Genomic DNA, 24,401 nt, shown 5'->3' on the forward strand with positions numbered 1-24,401 from the left:
GGGCGTTTTACATTATAACTAACATGGTTCAAGCGATGGATCTGCGACAGAGAAACTGCGTTTTGGCAAACACTCGTCACTACATCGTTCTTTTCCCAAACGATGCATCGTACTAGAGGTGGGCGATATGACCTAAAATTAATATCACGGTATTTTTCATCTTTTGAACGGTGACGGTATAATATCATGGTATTACTTTCAATAGCAAAATAATATACATCTCAAGGAAGAACGGACAAAAGAAAGTCTCACTTCTATCACTCTTTAAAAGTTTTGGTTTGGGTCATTGTAAATGCTCAGTCTCGTTATGAGCTGATCTTCATTTTTCTGTGTTGGTGGAATAAAGCAGGCGAGTCAGCCGCACCAATTTATGAGCAGACAGAGCAGGATTCTCACGATGACCACCGGCGCAATTCCATCCTTGTTATGAGCCGTAGTTTCAGTGTAAACTTAGTAAAGGTGAGTTTCTTTGGCGATGATGTCTACAGTATTAGACTTTATATTTAGCAGACATTTGCGCTGAACACGCGGTGAATGCAACGCATCGAGATTCAGGCACCTTCTCCGAAAACACTCGATTGATCTCAGCTGGCGGATCAACATTTACCTCATGTCATGATCGCTGTCATCTGCTCCATTATTATTATTATAACTTTAGGTGAGGTTTGCAAACCTGTGCACTTTTCACTCTTCAGCCGTTTGCATTTCCTGCAGTAACAAAAGCTCCCTGTTATCTGACAGCGGGAAGCGTTGAGTGACTGACAGCTAATATGAACCAATACAGCAGCAGGGTAGAGCGATTCAGCAAGTTTTTAGAGAAAATCTAATCAGATTGCACTACAACCATTATATTCAGACACACAAATGCTCCCAAATATATTATGAGGGCGCATAGATTAAATTTCGGGCGCTCATGCGACCAAAATGGTTGCAATTTCAGGCCCTGTAGTATAAGGACAGGTATTCAGACCACAACTGAACGTTTGAAGAAAATTGAATGCCTTATTATTTAGAATTAGCTATTATTGATGTAAATGCAGCCGTTCAAGGCGCATAATTGATTTATTACGGTATTGACGGTATTAGAAAATCCATGTCGTGGTGCAATGTCACACCGGTGATGACTATGACACCTGTGTACCGCCCACCCCTACATCGTACTATGATAGTTCAGCTGCGAGTTACGTCGTTGTTTGGGAAACGCACCCCAGATTGACTACCCTTTTGTTATGTTGGGGGTTGTTTTTGCCCCAATGACTTCTAGTATAATCACATTTTTTTGATTGCAATGTCTTGACACCAAATAATCACGCATTCTTGATTGTGCAATTTAAAGGCTTAACTAGGTTAGGGTAATTAGGCAAGTCGTTGTATAACAGTGATTTGTTCTGTAGACAATCCAAAAAAATATTGCTTAAAGCAGCTTATAATATTGACCTCAAAAATTGCTTTTATTCTAGCCATAATAAAACAAATAAGACTTTCTCCAGAAGAAAAAATATTATAGGAAACACTGTGAAAAATTCCTTGCTTTGTTAAACATAATTTGGGAAATATTGAAAAAAGAAAACAAACAGGAGGACGAATAATTTTGACTTCAACTGTATATAGTGATGAATGTATTGTATGTGTGTGTCCGTCAGTGGTGATCTGTCGGTGGTGGGCAGCGCTCACTGCACATTCTCTGTGGCTCAGAAGGCCATTGGGAAAGACGATTTCACCCAGATCCCTGAAGGAGTAAACGGAGCTGAGGAGAGGATGTCCATCATCTGGGACAAGGCTGTGGTGAGCATCAGATGGACATCATGTAGTTGTTTAGATTGCAACTATGCAGTTTATTTATTAGGATATTTATAATTTCGGAGATTCTGCACATCCACCTGTCATACTGAGCAGAGCAAAGCCGGTTGACGTTCTGCCACAAGATGGCGACAGAGACAACCTGATAAGTCAATAAAGGGAGAAAAATTCAGTGTAAATTTCAAACCACAGCTGATTAAATAATTATAAAACAGATAAGTGACATTCTAAGTCGATCTCTCTCTCTTTTGTATGATGTAGTGCTGTATTTAATCCATAGCAATCTGCTAGTGTTTGCTTTGCTTGGGCTATTTTTTTGGGTTAATTATCGTGATCTCCTGATTGATTTCTCCTGGAATCTCTGTAGACTGATGGCATTTCATCCTGTTCAGCATTATAATCCTAAAATGTGAGCAAAATCCCCTGTTTTGATATCATTTTAGACATTACGCTAGAGAATCATCCAAATACTAGCTCTAAAGTGCTGTTGGTGAAGTGGCAACGGTTTCTGCTGTTTCTGCTGCAGATGTGAATGAACGGCGGAAGAAAGTAGTTTGAAACTCTCCATGTTTATATATATATATATATATATATATATATATATATATATATATATATATATATATATATATATATATATATATATATATATACACTATTATGCAGTCAAACTGCCTCGAGCCAATGCACACCTCCCACCATTGCTGATATACAGCCATATCATACTGCTACCCATGTGATAAATATGTAATATAATATAATGCTGGGCAAAGATTAATCACAATCAATTAAATTCAAAATAAAAGTGTGCATTATATATTTAATATGTACAATATATGTGATACACACACATATATAAACTAACCTATACAAAATAATTTTGTTACATAGATATTTAAATGTACATATAATTTGTATTATATACATAGATATTTTATATCTAAATATAAATAAACATTTTCTCAAAAATATGCCTGCATGTGTGTATTTATATATAAACACACACACACACACACACACACACACATAAATTGTGATTCATCTTGCCCCGCACTGATTCATATATATATATATATATATATATATATATATATACAGGGCTTGACATTAACTTTTTTGATCACCAGCTACTGTGGCTAATAGATATCCAACATTACTAGCCACTCGCTATTTTCACTAGCCACAATTTTATTGTTGGGAAAATATATTTTATACACATTAATATGACTTTGACATGCTAAAATGACTTGATTTAGATTTTGCGTTATCTCCACATGCCTCCTCATTTATTTCACTTTTTGTGTGTCGTGTATGAGCTTGCTCAATAATCATGAGCAAATGGGTCATGGATTCACAGTATTACAGTTAGTTTTTAATTCACATACATTTCAGAGCTCAAAATGAAGGATTTAATACATTTATCTCTGACCACACCAAACATAAACAATTAATTATTTCCTAGCCACAAATTTTAAATGTGTCAAACAAAGCTAAATATAGCTGTATACTCTACTTTTTATTTAACAAAACATATGCGCAGTAATCTGTCCTGGCTAAAGGTCCCAGATCAGCAGTTAACTACACATGAACAGGGAGTTAATCTCCCATTAAAGCAATGTTATTGTAAAAAATGATAATTAAACCATATTAACGCAAAAGAAAGCAGGTAAAAAAACCGTGTGATAATGAAAGGATGATCACACACACACACACACACACACACACACACACACAGTTAATGTTACTCCCATAAATAATCTGTTCAAAGAATGGTTTAAAGCGAAAGCAACCGGCGCTGCTTACAATAAGTCAACTCTGGAGCTCTTGAAAGCAGCAGGACTGTGTGTGCATGTTCATCACTTTCTGCCCAATCTATTTGAAAGAGACCCGATCACATCAGTTGTGTTTCTAGACACAGTTGCTTCACGCAAGGAAACGGGAGCGCGCGCATTTTAAACAGTCGTGCGCATCACCTCAGCTGTTAGCGTGAGTGATTATCCTCTCATTCGGTATTCACCTGCTTTCTATTGCTCGTGCGAGCACAATTATTTTTGTCAGTCGTGTTGCTTCTCAATTCTAAGATCGCCTTTGCATGCATATTGGATCATCATTATTGTCGAACCCTGCTTTTAAGAATTATTATCCAGGAAAATTATTTTCAACCAGCCAAAGTGGCTAGTGGGAGTGTCTGTCTTACCCGCCACCACTGAAATCTACCCGCATTTGGTGGGTTGGCGGGTGTTAATGCAAAGCCCTGTAGGTATGTATATATGTATATATATGTATATGTATATATATGTATATATATATATATATATATATATATATATATATATATATATATATATATATATATATATATATATATATATATGTATATATATATATATATATATGTATATATATATGTATATATATATGTATATATATGTATATATATATGTATATATATGTATATATATATATATATATATATATATATATATATATATATATATATATATATATGCAATAATGCAATGAAATTTTACTGTGAAAAAATCTTTTTTTTTAATAAAAATATATTTTAAAAAAATATATAAAATAAATATATACTATATTTTTAAATGCAGTAATAAAAACAAAAATTCTCTCGAGAAGGCTCCAAAATTAAATCAGATTTGCGATTCATTGCCACTTGTGTGTGTTTTTCCTTTGCTCAGGTCACTGGTAAAATGGACGAGAACATGTTTGTGGCTGTGACGAGCACCAATGCCGCCAAGATCCTGAACCTATATCCACGCAAGGGCCGGATAGCCGTAGGCTCAGACAGCGATCTGGTTATCTGGGACACCGACGCTGTGCGGACCATCACTGCCAAAACACATCATTCCGTAGGTGCTCTTTAAACAATACAACTGCATCAAAAATCCAGCCAAGTCTCTACATATACTCACATTTCAAAGCTAAATTGAGTCTAAACTGGTCACTTTGAGCGGAAATAGATGCTTCTAACACATCAAAATGCGTGTAAGTACAGGAACCTGCTCTGCTTTCCCTCATAAATATCACTTCTGGAAGGAAACAGGCTACAAACAGGATCTTTCAGTTCAGCTATTTCTGACATGGATTTCCTTTTGTTGCCATATTAAGTTCAAGCCGATGTTTATTTGGAATTTATTGCATACTCCAAGCATAAGTCTATCTTAGTACTGGATATAGTACAGCTAAAGTCCAAATTATTCACCTTCCTGTTTAACTCTGCTGGAGATGTAAAATTAGCCAGTTTTCTAAAAAAAGTGGAGTGTTTCTTTAAATTTGACCATGACCAGCACAAGAGAAAGCTACTAATCGATGCACTGCAATCTGATTTTAGAGTTGTGTGAGACGGGAACTGGAATTTCCTTACTACAGGATTGTTCAAAATAAAACACAGTAATCCAGCGGAAAGATTCAGCAAACCTCAGGCGCTGCCAAAATGACTACACACTTTCATTTGTGTGTGTGTGTGTGTGTGTGTGTGTGTGTGTGCATCCATAATGCCAGTCTCTGTTCCGGATTAATTTGTCCATGAAAATTTGTTTTATGTAGCTGCACTATTGCAAGGGACAAGTATCAAAACGCCACCGATTTCATATCTATTTTCCATATCGACCTAGAAAATAGCAACTTTTCATTTTCTGATTGGTCTTCGCACATGATGTAACTACAGTCTAAAGTAACTAAACTAACTCAGTAACTAAAGTCAAGCTTTGAATAGAAAAACTATTAAAACTCTGTGGTCCTTTTTGAGTGAGATGCTAATGGTCTAATCCGATTCAATGTTTTATGCTAAGCTAAGCTAAAACGTAAGATCGACTGAATGGATTTAAAAATGGTAAAACTAAACAGTTTGACTCTTCAAGAGATGTAAAATGAGGCTATTTTCCAAAAAAGGAGTGTTTATTTGAACGTTACCATGACCAGCACAAGAGAAAACTACTAATCAATGCACTGTAATCTGATTTTAGATTTGTGTGAGACGGGAACTGAAATTTCCTTACTACAGGATTGTTCGAAATAAAAATCCTGGGGAAAGATTCAGCAAATCTGACAAAATGACAACACATTTTAATATCCTGTTCGGCCTGTTTCATTTTCTGTTTTTAGAGCGAGATGCTAATGGTCTAATCCAATTCAATGATTTATGCTAAGCTAAGCTAAAGTCATCCCGCCAGACCCGGAAATCTGCTGAATGGATTAAAAAATGGTAAAACTCAACTCTTTAGCTATATTGGAGTTGTAAAATCAGCATATTTTCCAAAAAAAATAGGGTGTTTTCCATTAAACTGTACTATGACCAGCACAACAGAAAGCTACTAATCGATGCACTGCGATTTTAGATTTGTGTGAGACGTGAACTGGAATTTCCTTACTACAGGATTGTTTGTAATAAAAAAACACAGTATCCAGGGGAAAGATTCAGCAAAACCCAGGCGCTGCCAAAATGACAACACATTTTCATTTCCTGTTTAGCCGATTTCATTTTCTGTTTTTAGAGCGAGATGCTAATGATCTAATCCGATTCAATGATTTATGCTAAGCTAAGCTAAGAGTGCTCCAGCTAGACCCAGAGATCGGCTGAATAAATTAAAAAAATGGTAAAACTCAACTGTTTAACTCTTGGAGAGATGTAAAATTAGCATATTTACCAAAAAAAGTGGTGTTTCTTTAAACTTTATCAATACCAGCACAACAGAAAACTACTAATCGAAAGAAAGTTTTTACTAAATACTAAACTAAAATTTCCTTACTACAGGATAAATAGAAATAAAAAAATAAGTTAAAATCAGCATCCAGGGGAAATATTCAGCAAAACTCAGGCGCTGCAAAATTACAACACATTTTCATTTTCGTGTGTGTGTGTGTGTGTGTGTGTGTGTGTGTGTGTATCCATACCTTTGACATACTGCCAGTTTCTGTTCCAGATTAATATGTGTGTTACACATTGTGTAATGTGGCTGGACTATTGCAAGAAAAAGTATCTAAATGCCACTGATTTCCTATCTATTTTCCATATCGACCTATAAAATAGCAACTTTAAATTTTTTGTTGATCTAAGTACACGCTGATCTTAGTACACGATGTAACTACAGTCTAAATGAACTAAACTAACTCAGTAACTAAAGAGAAAAGAAAAATTATCTAAACTAAATCATTTTTGAGTGAGATGCTAATGGTCTAATCCGATTCAATGATTTATGCTAAGCTAAGCTAAAAGTGCTCCACCAGACTGAGAGATCAGCTGAATGCATCCAAAAATGGTAAAACTAGTTTAACTCTAGGGGAGATGTAAAATTAGCATATTTTCCAAAAAAATGGGGTGTTTCTTTAAACTTTACCATGACCAGCACAAGGAAAAGCTATTAATCAATGCACTGCAATCTGATTTTTGATGTGTGCGATACGAGAACTCCTTACTACAACATTGTTCGAATTAAAAAAAACAGTATCCAGGGGAAAGATTCAGCAAAACTCAGGCGCTGCCAAAACGACAACTCATTTTCATCTCCTGTTCAGCCTGTTTCATTTTCTGTTTTTAGAGCGAGATGCTAATGGTCTAATCTGATTCAATGAATTATGCTAAGCTAAGCTAAAAGTGCTCTGCCAGACCGAGAGATCAGCTGAATGCTTGCAAAAATGGTAAAACTTAATAGCTTAACTCTAGGGGAGATGTAAAATTAGCATATTTTCCAAAAAAATGGGGTGTTTCTTTAAACTTTATCAATACCAGCACAAGGAAAAGCTACTAATCGATGCACTGCAATCTGATTTTTGATGTGTGCGATACGAGAACTCCTTACTACAACATTGTTCGAATTAAAAAAACAGTATCCAGGGGAAAGATTCAGCAAAACTCAGGCGCAGCCAAAATGACAACATATTTTCATTTCCTGTTCGGCCGCTCCTCTAGGGACTATTACACATCCAAACAGCACTGGCTGCCATTCCTCCGGCCAGAACTGTGGCTGACTGACTGTTTATTGGTTGTTTATGCTGTGGTTCTGTATCCTTGGTTCCCATGCTCCGTGAAGTCGCCTAAAACACGGCTCCGTTACCTACCAGCGTTTGTGTTTTTCTACATGAGCTCATGCTAGCATTCTTGGCAGAAGCCGGAGAGCGCGTGTCATATCCTGCTCCGACACACAAAGGACGGATGAGAGCCAAATGCAGAGACTGTGGATCAGATCAGTGTTAATGTACAGTATCAACTAGAGACAAGCAGAAAATGATCATCAAGACAGAAGGGATATGTTGATTAGAGAGAGGGATAAAGAAGAGCTGTGTGTGTGTGTTAAAGATGAGGAAATAGAGATGGATGTTTTTGTCATTCCTAGATTCAGCTGTTTGGCGGAAAGAGAGAGAGAGAGTGAATGAAGGACAGAGTCGAATCTCACTCTCCTACACATGATCTTCATTAGTTTCTCAGCCTTTCTCAAAGCTGTTTGTATAACTGTGTACGTGATCGAGTTTCAATAGCCGTGTTTCCATCCAAATATTGTGAATTAGGCTTATGCGCAAAACTGGAATATTGAATAAAACATTCGCGATTAAAACACGGTCACGATGAGTCGAAGAGAATAAAAGCATCACATCCTTATAAACAGGCGCTGAATATTGAATAGATTGAATACATTGAATTTCTTGCTGTAGGAGAAGCCATTGTGAGCCTTTTCACTTATATAATAAATAACTTGAGCCTCAGAACACAAAATGCGGGGGCTTTTGGAGACGTGAGACGCTCTTTGGGGAGTGCTATCGCTCAAGACAGTTCTAGAGGTAATAATAGTATGATAATAATACTACCGAATTACTTTGATGACAGACTTTGGCTGAGGGATTTTGACCAAAACAACATTTTTGATGTTTTTCAATACACTCGGTCCACTGGTTTGTCTATTATTGATGAAAATGATCCATAGCACAAAGTTTTGTTACCACATGATCTGTTTAATACAATATCACATGACATTTTTGATGCTTACACTGGAATTTATTCAGTAAATGTGTTTCCATTGTAGTGTATGTGCATTTTTTTCCAATCAATCAATCAATCAATCAATCAATCAATCAATCAATCAATCAATCAATCAATTTTTATTTTTTTAAACCCATTTTGAGGTCAATATTATTAGCCCACTTTAAGCAATATTTTTTTCGATTGTCTACAGAACAAACCACTGTTATACAATGACTTGCTTAATTACCCTAACTTTACCCTAATTACCCTAGTAAGCCTTTAAATGTCACTTTAAGCTGAATACTATTATCTTGAAAAATATCGTCAAATATAATGTGCTGTGATCATGGCAAAGATAAAAGAAATCAGTTATTAGAAATCAGTTACTAAAACTATCAAAAAAATCTTCCTTTTATTAAACAAAAATTGTGGCAAAAACATACAGGGGGGCTAATAATTCTGACCAACTGTATTTGGTATTCTGTTTTGGTAGAGCAGCTAAAAAAGTCTTGGAAGAACCTCAAATTGTATGACATCACTGACAATGACATCAACAAGTCGATAATTTGGAACAGCTTGTTTAGACATGGGGCAGATAAACATATTTCAAGAGTTCCCACTTAGATATGCTTGGCGTATAAAGCAGGTTTGGCATGCTGTCCCGGGAGAGAACCCTGAGCTCGGAGATATTTGAGCCCAGGGCTTCCGCCCGGTCGATAAGCATATCAGGAGATCCGAGATCAGGTAGGTCTCGAGAGCTCCCCCTTTAGAAAAGGGAGGAAAAGGAGGAGATGGGGTGGAAGGGGGGATTCTTCCAAACGAAGATAGAAACAGTAGGAAGAAAATGATCCATTTATAGTAGACTAGGCTCACTCTGATTGGATTATTACTGATTACAGATGAGTGGCCAGACGTGCTCAATCATATCACGTGCTCCTCTCGAAATTAGTTTATGAAACTTCACTTAAACAATAATACAATATTAATTCTGTACAAATAAATAAGTACAGTACATGTTCTTTACTGTAAACTACTGAATTAGTCAGAATGCCAGTGTATTGAATATGTTGCTTGTTAGCTGATTTTTTAGTGCCCCAGTGTTGTTTTCTGACCTTTTTTCTGATGTTGTGTTCCTGCAGGCAGCCGAGTACAATGTGTTTGAGGGCATGGAGCTGAGGGGAGCCCCGATGCTGGTGGTCTGCCAGGGGAAGATTGTTCTGGAGGACGGGAACCTGCACGCCACCTCTGGCACGGGACGCTTCATTCCCTGCTCCCCGTTTCCGGACTTCGCTTACAAACGCGTCAAAGCCAGGAAACAGGTACAGATCTGTGACCCCCGTCTGTTATCTGTGTTTACTGTGTGATTAAGGCAGAACCAGTGGCGAGGCTTCATAAGAGCCCACTCAAACTGAAGACAAATGTTTTGATTTTGGAAAATCCTAAATAGAAAGCATATAATTAATGTAGGGAGAATTACAAATGAAATGTTGATGATTAACAGCGTCCTTTAGTCATTGTTTGTCAGTAAAATTTTAATTCCCCCTCCATTGCATGGAAATGGAATTGACCAACTGTTCATAATATCCCTTTTTTCTTTTTTTATTTGGCTCGATTTGACTGAGACAGCAGCTCTGAAAATGAATCTGACTATTCTTATTTGCTGGTCAAGAAACGATATTATAAGTAATATCGGGTGGCACTCGAGCAGATCTGAGGGCTACAGAGGGGGCTAACTAACCCCACTCCTCATCGATGCTTCGAGCGAGAGAAGTGGTCCATCCTCTCAGATGCTGATCATGCTCGATGACACAGAGGACCAGATGTTCATCGCGGCATTGTAGGGTGGGCTGTCATGCTCTGATCTCTGTCATCTCCGTTCCTTCTCTCGGGGAATGTGCTTTACATAACATTACACCTCCAAGTCCGATGCCATGGTGCTCCACCAGAAAAACATGGTTTGCCATCTCCAGGTTGGAGGAAAGTCCTTACCCTGGGTGGAGGAGTTCAAGTATTTTGTTCAGGAGTGAGGGAAGGATGGAACCTGAGATTGACAGGCGGATTGGTGCAGCAGCAGTAATGCGGTTGATGTACCGGTCTGTTGTGGTAAAGAAGGAGCTGAGCCGAAAGGCAAAGCTCTCGATTTACCAGTCAATCTACGTTCCTACTCTCACCTATGGTCATGAGCTTTGGGTCATGACCGAAAGGACAAGATCTCGGATACAAGCGTGGCAGGGCACATGCTTATAGATAGGGTGAGGAGCTCTGTCACCCGGGAGGAGCTCGGAGTAGAGCCGCTGCTCCTCCACATCGAGAGAAGTCAGCTGAGGTGGCTCGGGCATCTGTTTCGGATGCCTCCTGGACGCCTACCTAGGGAGGTGTTCCAGGCATGTCCCACCGTGAGGAGACCTCGGGGAAGACCCAGGACACGCTTGAGGGATTATGTCTCTCGGCTGGCCTGGGAACGCCTCGGGATCTCCCCCAGAGAAGCTGGAGGAAGTGTCTGGGGAGAGGGAAGTCTGGGGTTCTGCTGCCCTCACGACCCGACCCCGGAAAAGCGGTTGAAAATGAATGAATTCATGCAAATGAGGCATAGTTATGTCATAATTTGCATGAATTTCAAGCCCAAAAAATCTGATTGAATAAAGCCAGATTTTACAGATGGGATTGATGATATCTATTCATGATTATATTTATTGCTCCACTATTTGATGGAGTCTGATTTAGTTTTTTTTCTTTTTTTATCCATGATTTTACTCCTCAAACATATCTTGCTGATATTGCAGAAACAAAATTAATAGCACGACACGATTAAACATCTCAATAGTCTGTCAGCAAAAATCTGGAAGCAATTTTCACAAAAACATGAAATGTACAATTTTCGTGAACACACAGTTCCCCAGAACAGCCCACATGAGGATAAATGCATGCGTGGAATGTTGTTGCCAACACCCAGACTTTTTTTCTCTATAAACGGTTTGCACGCGGTCCAGTCAGAAACTGCAGTGTAATGTTTTTGTTTCTCTTTCAGCTGGCCATCCTGAAGGCCGTGCCCCGGGGCATGTATGACGGCCCCGTGTCTGAGTTTTCACCCATGTCAAGGGGTGGCACACCGTCAGCCTCCACCCGAACATCACCCACCAAAGTCCCCGTCAGGAACCTGCATCAGTCTGGATTCACACTCTCAGGTATGACGTGCAGGAAATCCTTAAAATTGCTTTGAATCTAGTGTTTTCAAGGTTTGAAAAGTGCTTAGAGATTGCTTGGCTAGCCAGTTAAAGTTCCCATGAAATTAAAATAAAGTTTTTTTGATGTTAGTATCAGAATTGTTCAAATTTAGGATATCTGTAAGCAAGTGTGCTCCAAAATAATGACAAAATTCACATTTAGGACGTATAAAACAGATATAAACATGTATAGCTTGTACTTTGTCACTTCCGTCTAAATGGATCAACGGTTTTAGAAATGGATCAACATCATACTTTAATTTGTCATCAAATCTTCTGACCAATCAAATGCTCTGTAGTATCCGACATGCCCCACCCCCTTCAAGACGCTTCACATTTGATGCTCTTGAGCTCAACCACTCCCACTGGCAGAGTGGTGATGAAACAAAACACTATTGGCTGTTTTAAAGGGAAGGGGCTACTTGATGCCCCACCCCCTATTCATATTTCAGTTGAGATTACGTCAAACATCAAATAACAAAATGCACATTTCAAAACGCTTCACGGGAGCTTTATGTTTCAGTTTAATTTGCATAAATTCTAGCTTTTAGGAACCATGTCGCTCCACAATGAGTGATTAAAGTCGTGCCAACAATGAGTGATTAAAGTCGATCTGCTTTCATGTTACCTAAAACCCAAGATTGGTGCAAACTAAAGTGAAACTTAACTGGCTTCAAGGTTACAGTCTATGCCAGGGGTCTCAAACTCAAATTGGTATTGCAGTGACCGACAACTCATTAACAATTAACCATGTGTTTCTCTGAGAGAAACTGAAAGTAAAATTAAACCATATATATATAGTGCAGTACCTTAAATGTTCTGTAGGTGGCAAGTCAAAACCCACAAGTTGCTATATGCAACTGCACAACAATGTGCGAATATACACTCACTGGCCACTTTATTAGGTACACCTTCATGGCTTAGATTCAACAAGGAACTGGTAAATTCCTCAGAGATTTTGCTACATATTTTACTCCAGTCTGGCCATTCTCCTCTGACCTCGGGCATCAACAAAACATTTGCGCCCACAGAACTGCCGCTCACTGGATATTTTCTTTTTTTGGACCATTCTCTGTAAACCCTAGAGATGGTTGTATGTGAAAATCCCAGTAGATCAGCAGATCCCGACAGATCAGCCCAGTAGATCAGCAGTTTCTGAAATACTCAGACAAGCCCATCTGGCAACAACAACCATGCCACATTCAAAGTCACTTAAATCACCTTTCTTCGCCATTCTGATGCTCGCTTTGAACTGCAGCAGATCATCTTGACCAGGGGTGTCCAAACTATGGCCCGCGGGCCATCTGCGGCCCGCAATCAGTTTTGTGGCGGCCCGTGAGGCTTTTTATAAGTTTTAATAGAATCTGGCCCGCTATACAAAAATGAATGTGATTTAATAAATAACCACCGGGTGTCGCTATGACATGCCTTCAATTAGGACAGCAGTTCCTGTTATGAAGTAAAACGAACCCAACAAACTGAAGGAAACATTATTGATAATCACATTTTGGTGTGCCAGGGCACAACCAAGAAGAAGGTAAATCAATAGTGAGTGCAGGAAATTTCAGTCACGTTGGGGCAAAGAATATTTCTACACAAAGTCAGCGGAATATGTGTCTGTTTAATTTGCCAGGAATCAGTTGCAGTAATGAAAGAATGTAATATTAAAAGACAATATGAAACAAAACATCAGGCCTTCAGCTCTTACAATGGTGCCGAACGAGATCATAAAGCAAAACAATTAGCAGCTGCCCTATCAGCTCAACAACAGCAGTTTATTCGTGCTAATAAAGTGCAAGAAAATTCTATGCTGGCTAGTTATGAGGTAGCTCAGCTAATCACACAGCACAGGAAACCCTTCACTGAAGGAGAATTTATGGAGTGTATGATGAGTGTTGCAACTGTAATTTGCCCAGAGAAGATTCAAGATTTTAAAATCGTAAGTCTTTTTAGAAACACAGTTGGACGACAGATTAAAATAATTCCATAATACACACACACACACACACACACACACACACACACACACACACACACACGCACACACGCACACACACACACACACACACACACACAGACATATATACACATATATATATATATATATATATATATATATATATATATATATATATATATATATATATATATATGCGTATGTGTGATGGATGCAAAATGGATGCATTGTTCGGCCCGGGACAATGTTTTTTTTTTTTGCATCTGGCCCTCGGCTCAAAAAGTTTGGACACCCCTGATCTTGACCATGTCTACATGCCTAAATGCATTTAGTTGCTGCCATGTGATTGGCTGATTAGAAATTTGGGTTAACAAGCAGTTGGGACAGGTGTACCTAATAAAGTGGCCGGTGAGTGTGTATTTGGGTGGGCCGAATCTATATATTTTTGACATCAATTGTGGACGGAAGGCAGGGAGTGGCGGCACCGTAAACGTGAAGAACACCAAACTCATGCTGCATTTCTATGTCTCTCTCAGGTCCTGAAGAAGCCCCTATCAGACCGGCTGGCAGACGTATCGTTGTGCCTCCCGGCGGCCGCTCCAACATCACCTCCCTCAGTTAAACACAATGAGCCCCATGATAAAAGCAACCATGTAGAAGTAAGGTGATTAGAGAGGAAAAGAAAGAAACGAAACCATAAAACACTGAACTCAAGCCTTACCCTTCATGATTTACTCCTGCTGAATGACTGAAGGTCAGTAGTCCACCTCTGAGGAAGGCAAGAAAAAAAAAGCCCAGCAAACATTCACTCGGGCGGTTAGTGTAGCGACATGTTCATTTATGTGTTTAGATAAACGTAGGATTCCCGTAAAATGATTTTTTGTGTGGATGTTTCTCAAAGTTTGCGTTCGGTAGAGGAAGGACTACTGTCATGCATTGCATAGGGCTTTATCTGATTAAAGTGGTGGAAGAATGACGTCAAAATCTGGAAGTAGAATTCACTATGGGGTCTCCCTTTTTATAACAACTTGTGTGGAAACCATAACTTAAAGGGATAGTTCACACAAAAATGTAAATTCTGTCATTATTTACTGTTTCAAACCAGTTTGAGTTTCTTTCCTCTGTTAAACAGAAGGGAAAATTTACTGAAGAATGCACAACACAGTGAGTTATGGATGTAAACATCTGCTTTCTATCAGCATTCTTTACAATATCCCGTTTTGTGTTCAACAGAAGAATGAAATTAGGAAAGTTTATAGAGTAAATAGTGAGGAAATTTTATTTTTGGGTGAACTATCCCTTTCGCTCTGATGTAAATGAGAAAAAACAGGCTCATTGGGGATATATGCCCAGGGCTACATACTTGGGAAACCGCAAATATGTACCCTGACATACGTCCAGTCAACACTATCTCACAGCAATTCGTAATATTTTTTTATTTAGAAGCCAATTCATATGAATTTGTACAATATCATTCGTACAAATTAATACGATTTGCTCAGCCAATGACGGTTGGGTTTAGGGGTGGGGTTAGGTGTCATGCCTCCTCTTAAAAATTGTACATTTTCGTATGACTGAACTTGTAAGAATTTGTACGAATTAGTGGCTAAATTGACAAAATGTAAAATAGTTACATTTCCTTGTAAGATCAGGCTGGTCCTTCAGCATTTTAAGTGTAAAACTAATACTATGGGGCGGTTTCGATTTGGCTGATTTTTCGCAATATACTGCTAATGGCTTACCATCATATGGAGAACTTTTCCAGCAAGGTCAGTTTGCTCGATAGCTTACCTTGTACAGCAATGGACTGGGACGCCGAGTGGACCAGGGTTTAAGTTCAGCAAATGAAAGTTCTAGAAACAAACAAAAAATTTGACAAAACGGGTTTATTGAGGATACATGACCAGAACTACATATTTGGGAAACTGCAAATACGTACCCTGTGAAACATCCAGCCAGTTCTATCTCACAGCAATTCGTAACTTTTTTATTTAGTAGCCAGTTCGTATGAATTTGTACAATATCATCTGTACAATTTAATACGATTGGCTCATCCACCAATTACGGTTGGGTTTAGGGGTGGGGTTTGGTTTGGTGCCACACCTCCTTTTAAAAATCAGACATTTTCATATGACTGAACTCATACGAATTCGTACAAATTAGTGGCTAAATTGACTAAATGTAAAATAGTTTCTTCTGAGATCAGGCTGGTCCTTCTGCATTTTGCGTATAAAACGAATGCTACGGGGGGGTTTCGATTTGGCTGATTTTTCGCAATATACTGCTAATGGCTTACCATCATATGGACAACTATTCCCATAAGGTCAGTTTGCTCAATAGCTTACCTTGTACAGCATTGGACGGGGATGCAGAGTGGACCAGGATTTAAGTCCAGCAAATGATGGCTCCAGAAACAAAAAATTTGACAAAACAGGTTCATTGGGAATACTTGCCCTGGACTACATATTTGGGAAACTGCAAATACGTACCCTCTTATACATCCAGCCAGTTCTATCTCACAGCAATTCGTAACTTTTTGATTTAATTGCCAATTGTTATGAATTTTTATGATATAATTTGTACAATTTAATACGATTGGCTCATCCACCAGTTACAGTTGGGTTTAAGGGTGGGGTTGTATAACACCTCTTTTAAAAATTTTCGTTTGACTGAAATTGTATAAATTTGTACGAATTAGCAACTAAATTTAAAAAACGTAAAATAGTTACGTTTCCTCGTGAGATCAGGTGGATCCTGCTGCATTTTGTGTGTAAAACGAATGCTACTGAACGGTTTCGAAATGGGTGATTTTTTGATATATTGCTAACTGCTTACCATCACATGGACGGCTTTTCCAGCAAGATCAGTTTGCTCAGTAGCTCACCTTGTACGGTGTTTAATTTGGGATGTGGAGTCATGGGGGGTGATGGTTCCAGAAACATAAAATATTTATATCGTGGTAAAAGCATGCCTCCACAATGCACTTTTCTCTTCTAGTTTATTTTTGAAAAACACTATTGGTTGCGTTTATTAAAGTTGTGTGTGGATCAGTTGACAGCAAGTTGATATATTATGCATGACAAGCAGGGACGCGCTCAATTTGAAAATGTAAATGACACGTACGATGAGAAAATGTGGCCCAGTGACACATTAAAGATTTGTACAAATGTACACAGCGCCCTCTGGTGGATTTTCGAGAAATGACAAGTGTGAGGAAACATGCCCCTTTAACGTATTTGAAATTGTTGAAAATGTACACAGCAGCCTCTAGTGGATTTATGAAAAATGTAGCCCTGAGCACATATCTCCAATGAGCCTGGGATGAAATCACACCCCCATATTTAAAACGTTATAATAAAAACTGTGAGCCTTTGCAGTTTACTATGTAAAACAAACATTTCAAGTATTATTTCATACAACAGACCCTATTTTACTCATTAATTGATAACGGCGTCCTAAAACCCCATGGAAAAAGTTTTGACTTCATTCCTGCAGCTCTTTATTCCCTCATAAGCTTTATTTGCGTAAATCAGCTGTGATTATTCTAGTAAACGTTACTTTTTAAACGAAGTTGAAGTGCTGAGTTGGTATCACAAGCAGTTTTTTTAACGTATAACTGAATGTTAAGGAAAACATGCAATGATATATTGATAAATATAACCGGCATTTGTTTAAAGGGACAGTTCACACACAAATAAGAAGGGTTTCTTTATTCTGCTGAACGCAAAAGAAGATATTTTGAAGAATGCTGGTTGCTGGCACCCATTGACTCCCATAGTATTTGTTTTTTTTCTACTATGAACGTCAATGGGGTGAGCATTCTTCAAACTCTCTTCTTTTGTGTTCAACAGAAGAAATAAACAAATGGGTGAACTATCCCTTTGATTCACACACAGTTCTGCTTTCATTACCCGTTTCAGATATGCGCTTTGAAGGAATACGTGAACTTCAGTCGGAAACATGAAGGAAAACATAACATTAAAAGATCGAATTGTTTGAAAGCCTGCAGGGGAAAGATCTCCAGCTTCTGCATTTCAGTTCAGCTCAGATAAACAGGTGCTACAATCTCTATTTCTTAAATGAATACGTTTTTGATATCCAAATCTCTGACGGTAGGTTGAGGTGTAGTTCAGCAGGACAGGTTTAGGTTAAAACAGTTCACCATACTGTATAGATTAAATGACGATGGCTTAAAGTGATCTACCAAATGACGTGGAGTGCAGTAGGTTGTTTATTATATTTATGTAGGTTTGATTGTATTTTTTTTTTACAGCTGTCTCAAGAAAAAAAAAAAGATTGATAAAACAAGCAGGTTGAAATGAATGTGTGATGTGCAAAATGTGTTCCTCAATAAACAGAAGCTACAACTGATTGATTTCGTGTGTGATCAGCATTATTTTCATCTGCAACAACACTGATTTGAATGGGCAAACAGGGGCGACACGGTGGCTCAGTGGTTAGGACTGTCGCCTCACAGCAAGAAGGTCACTGGTTCGAGTCCCAGCTGGGTCAGTTGGCATTTCCCTGTGGAGTTTGCATGTTCTGCCCATGTTGGCGTGGGTTTCCTCCGGATGATTTCCCCCACAGTCCAAACACATGCGCTATGGGTGAACTGAATAAACTAAATTGGCTGTGGTGTATGTGTGTGAATGAGTTTGTATGGATGTTTCCCAGTACTGGGTTGCAGCTGGAAGGGTATCCGCTGCGTAAAAAAAAATATGCTGGATAAGTTGGCGGTTCATTCCGCTGTGGTGACCCCTGAGGAATAAATGAACTAAGCCAAAAGAAAAAGAATGAGGAGACTTGTTTACGTATAGACTACATTGAGATTTAAAGTACATTATAAAGTGTGTTACATCAAATATGAATGTTTTAATTACTTTTTCATGAATCAAATACACAAATTTGTGCCAAAAACTTAAATAATAAGCTTAAACATCTCGACTTATTTAATATTATATTAGCTGAGATGGTATTTTTCTTCAACAGAACATCTGTTACAGATTGCATGGATATTTATGTAATGAAGAATTTTATATCAGGGAAATGATTAGTATGATACAGTTTATTAAATGTTACAATTTAAATAAGTATTAATATCAATTAATAGTTGATTTAAGTAGTACTATAATAATAATAATAATAATAATAATAATAATAATAATAATAATTCCATACACATTTATATAGTGCTTTTCTAGACATTCAAAATGCTTTACATTGAGGTGGTGGTGGTGGTGGGGGGGGGGTCTCCTCATCCACCGCCAGTGTGCATCAGACGGCAGCCATAATGAGCCAGATCGCACACCACACACCAGCTGATTGGTGGAGAGACAGAGTGATGAAGCCAATTATGATATGGGGATGGTTAGCAGGCCATGATGGACAGAAGCCAGTGGGCAAATTTGACTGGTGGCCAAACAATAAAAGACTCATAGACCTACCCTAAAGGATTGATAACACCTCCCTAAAACTGATAGGCATGCCCTAAATGACTGATAACTCTTCCTAAATCACTGATAGCACTGATGGGTTTGCTGATAGTTATGTGTCAAAAAGACAAAACTCTGATAGCTTGAAATTAACAAGTTCCATATACAAGTATAAATAAAATATTTATGAAACATATAAATATTAGGTTTCAATCTCTCAGGAATGTCTAGCAAGATGATATTTAACTTATTTTTCATGTTCAAGGTTCAAGGCAAAATAATAAATAAGTATGCTGGAATACCATCGTTATTAAGACATGTATACATAAATAATTCTCAAAAACCAAATAAATCACATCATATAGATGCATTTTGATATAATTTTTCTTAATATATAATCAATAATCGATGCATTATAACCTAAAATGAGGTAACAAATACTGGCTCTATCTATCTATCTATCTATCTATCTATCTATCTATCTATCTATCTATCTATCTATCTATCTATCTATCTATCTATCTATCTATCTATCTATCTATCTATCTATCTGTCTATCTATCTGTCTGTCTGTCTGTCTGTCTGTCTGTCTGTCTGTCTGTCTGTCTGTCTGTCTGTCTGTCTGTCTGTCTATCTATCTCTCTGTCTGTCAGTCTGTCTGTCTGTCCATCTATCTATAATGTATGATAATGAATATTAAGCAGCACTCTAAAATAACTCATTCTGATTGGTCAGTGTGCTGAATTGTATTGAATATGCACATAAAATAGTCAACTTCTCAAGTTTAAAAAACGTATTCGCAGATATTATAATAATAATACTGAAATACAATTTGGCAACACCTTTAATCAGTTTTAACAATGGTTGTTTTGATACTGAAGCATGAGGTATTTAATATTACACTTACAATACATAATGTGTGTAAAGCATTAAATACGTTTAAATATCTTTACAGGACTTTTTTTTCTGTAACACATATAAAAATACTATAGTTATACTACTATAGTTATACTAAGTTATATAGTACTATAGTGTTTTTGAACAATACACTAGTAAAGTGTATTATACTGTATATTTTACAGTATTTACAACTCTGTTAATGAACGCTACAACATACTGTATTAACTACAGTGAACTTAAGAACTCATGTAGTTTTTACTACAGTAAAATGTAGTTGGTTGGAGTATTATATATATATTTGTAGAACACGTTTCATTTAGTATAGTTGTTGTATTACAATAGCAAACAGAATTATCACAACAGATTAATTCAAGTACTTCAAAAACTCTACAATATAAGTATGCAGATTGTCTGACCGACCATAAGAGGGCACCAAATACCAATGAAACTATACAGCGTTCATTGAAACCCGTCACCAAACTGAACGTCATTAAATAAATAAACTTACAGCAATGTTGTGAGAAAACTCCCCACATTTTGAGTCATTTAAAGCGAGGCTGTTCCTGAAGATGTCCAGCGGAGTGTTTCTCATCTGCTTCATCACTGGCCGGCGTGTTTCTGACGTGAAGCTTCTTCATGTGGTTTCATTAGTACCGCCGATAAACTCCACAGCACAGGTGTCCTCCTACTGTCTCACCTCATTCATTACACAACGGAGAAACTCATTAAAGAGCACCTATTATGCAAAAATCACTTTTATAAGGGGTTTAAACACAGTTGTGTGGCAGCAGTGTGTGAATATAACCAACTTCTAATGGTAAAAATGTATACATTTTATTTTTTATAATCAGACTTGATAAAAACAGTCTGCAGAAACACTTTGATTGACATTCTCCGTTTGTATGTGTCATCAGAGGAGGAAAGCCCTGCCCACTAGTGACCATCTCTCCCTCATTAGCATAGGACATTAGTCTTGTTATTGAATCTGCCACTATGCCTACACTTTTACTGGCGGTTGTAACTCCGCCTTCTTTTGAAAAGAGCACAATCTCATTTGAATTTAAAGTGACAGTCACTAAAATAGCCTAATTAGGATCAAATTTTAAATGGTTTCAGTTTGAGGGAATTATAAAACCTTATTTGTGTGTTTTTTTGAGTGCAAAACTTTGCGTGCACACTTAAATGACTCCAGAGACTTATTTTACTACTAGTAAAAAGGGCATAGTTGATCCCTTTTAGGCATAATTAATTGCATATTAAAATTGACTGAGATATTACCCCAAAGGACAATTTAAGACAGCATTTTAAGTGTAAAAAATATCCAATAGAGATGTACAAATTTAAACAAACACACACGCACACAGACACACACACATATATACATATATACACAATTAGCAGTGTAATATGGCTGTATATCGACACTGGTGGTAGGTGTGCATTGGCTCGAGGCCATAGGCCGAGTGCCTTAGTGTCCCACCAGTGCCGTTATACAGCTATATCGCACTGCTACTCCTGTGATATTGCGTTTATACAACAGTTCGACGACATAATTGTGTATACAAAAAAGAAAATCAAACACGCAGAGTCTTAAAAACCCCTTAGTATGAGGAACTACTTTCTTCCGCCGTTCATTCTCATCTGCAGCTGATGTCAGAACAGCAGAAACCGTTGCTCATTCACCAATCTCACTTTGGAGCTAGCATTGAATGATTCTCTAGCGTAATGTCTAAAGCAATGCGGCATGAAATGCCATCAGTCTACAGAGATTTCCCAGTATTTCCCTGATGCAATTGGGAGATCACAATAATAAACCCTGAAAAAGCCAAAGCAAAGCAAACACTAGCAGATTACTATGGTATAAATACAGCACTACAACATACAAGAGAGAGAGAGATCGACTTATACTGTCACTTACCTGTTCTATAATAATTTGTTCTGCTGTAGTTTGAAACGTATGCTGAAAAAATGCTGTTTTTCTCCTCTAAGGACTTATAATGCGGTCTCTGGCGCCTCCTTGTGGTAGAATGTCAACTGTCTTTGCTCTGCTCAGTATGGCAGGATGGCCCCCAACGCACTGAGTCTCTGAAATTATTTAAAATAGGCCCTTTCCTTATACATAAACAGCTTAGTTGCAATCTAAACAACTAGATTCTCACCTGAAAAAGCCTCAAAAGTACATTATGTTGTCCAACAGCTGCAATATTTGTCAAACTGTAGTCCTCTGCTTGCCACTACTGTGGGCAGAGTAATACACAAAGGTGAAGAGGCTGTACATGTGCTGATATTACTTTAATATCTCACGGCTATCAGCCAATCAGATTAGAGAACCAGACAGAACTATATGTGTGTGTATATATATATATATATATATATATATATATATATATATATATATATATATATATATATATATATATATATATATATATATATATATATATATATATATATATATATATGTGTGTGTGTGTGTATATATATATATATATCTATATATATATAGATTCAACATAGAATTTACAATGTCCATGCACCTTATTTTTTTTCTCCATAAGTATTTAAATTGGTATTTAAATGAGTTAAAAACTCATTTTGCTGATAATAAAATAGTGAATAAGGTTAGAATCATTTCTGTGTCAATTTTGTTTATTACATGCTATTTCCAAATTGAAAAAACAAAGCAAAGCAGAACTAGTCCACACTTCTATTTATTCAGCTAAATGTTAAGAGAAGCAAAAATGCACACAGTTGCATTTATTATAACATTTCAACAAAGTGAAAATATACTTGCACTTCTATTTTTTTCTATATGCAAGATTTTATGCTGTTATTTGGGGTCCGATCGTTCACCCGGCGCAATGTGGCACCAAGTGTTTACTTCCAGTTTTCCACTGTTTACTTCCACAATTCTGCTCTGTGCTGTTTAAATAGCAAATGCATTGTGCCAATTTGTGCACCCATGGGTGTGCTGGTATGAAAGGCGCATGTGTTAAGGTGCATTGTTGGCGTGCTACTATTTTGAGGCAACTGAATTAGACCACGCTTTTAACCAATTAAAAGCTGCGCTAAAGTTAAAGTAAAATGTTTTTTTTGTCATTTAAAAAGGGCATTAAAATGCTCGTTACACACACAGGGATGCGCAGCAGCACACAAACATCTTTAATTATGAAAAATTTAGGATTAAAATGTGAAAGTCAAAATAAATAGAAAAAATTCAGCTTCTTCCCGGTCCTTCAGCTCAGGGGACTTTGGTGAATCTGGCTTGTCCTGTATATGATCTGTTGGTTTAACCCAGGGATGGGCAAACTCGATCCTGGAGGGCCGGTGTCCCTGCATAGTTTTGCACCAACCCTAATCAAACACACCTGCTTGTAGCTTTCTAGTGATCTTGAAGACACTAATTAGGGTGTTCAGGTGTGTTTGATTAGTGTTGGAGCAAAACTCTGCAGGGACACCGGCCCTCGAGGATCGAGTTTGCCCATGCCTGGTTTAACGTCATGCATTAACAGATCAGTTTTCAGCTTACAAAGTCTGCCATGTAAATAGTGAATGCACTATGGAAAGACCACAACTCGCTCTCAAAGTGAATGGGAGTTGAATCTCTGATTGGCTTAATACATTACACCCAAAACACATCCATATTTGTTGCTATTTTCAGACCAGCGCAACAGTAATTTTCACGTTTTGTGCCACGTTGTTTAATTAGCAAATCCATTTGCGCCACTCTATGGACTCATGAGGGTGCTGGTGTGTTAAGGCGCATTGTTGGTGCGTTGCTATCTTGTAGAACTGAAATAGACTGCACCATTGACTGACTAAAAGCTGCTCTAAAGTCCATTGCAGAGCGTGTTAGTTATGAACCTATGCAAGTCCAAACGCTTACACATTGCTTAATACACACATAATGTTCAGCAACACACACATCTCTTTACAGATGAAAAAATAAAGGATTAAAATATTACAAAAATACAATTTTCTGCATAATTATAAAAACCACTGCCTTCATGACTTCTTCACCTCTGGGCTTTTTCAGTTCATTCATGACAATCTGCATCTGTATAATGTTATTATTATTAGCAGTGTTATTTATTAAATGTTTATTTATA

The 24,401-nt window shown here is 37.6% G+C and overlaps 1 protein-coding gene across 1 annotated transcript in view; it reads left to right on the plus strand.

Moving 5' to 3' along the window:
- dpysl3 (dihydropyrimidinase like 3) overlaps positions 1-16,797 on the plus strand; it is a 51,759-nt gene extending 34,962 nt beyond the window's left edge. Inside the window, exons 10-14 of the mRNA XM_056445821.1 lie at positions 1,644-1,785; positions 4,503-4,673; positions 9,919-10,098; positions 11,808-11,964; positions 14,497-16,797. Coding sequence (XP_056301796.1) covers positions 1,644-1,785; positions 4,503-4,673; positions 9,919-10,098; positions 11,808-11,964; positions 14,497-14,582 — 736 coding nt within the window. The 3' untranslated portion in view covers positions 14,583-16,797. The remainder of the gene's footprint in view (positions 1-1,643; positions 1,786-4,502; positions 4,674-9,918; positions 10,099-11,807; positions 11,965-14,496) is intronic.
- Positions 16,798-24,401: the final 7,604 nt, after the last annotated feature.

The sequence above is a fragment of the Danio aesculapii genome, chromosome 21 (assembly GCF_903798145.1).
Source record: "Danio aesculapii chromosome 21, fDanAes4.1, whole genome shotgun sequence".
NCBI lineage: Eukaryota > Metazoa > Chordata > Actinopteri > Cypriniformes > Danionidae > Danio > Danio aesculapii.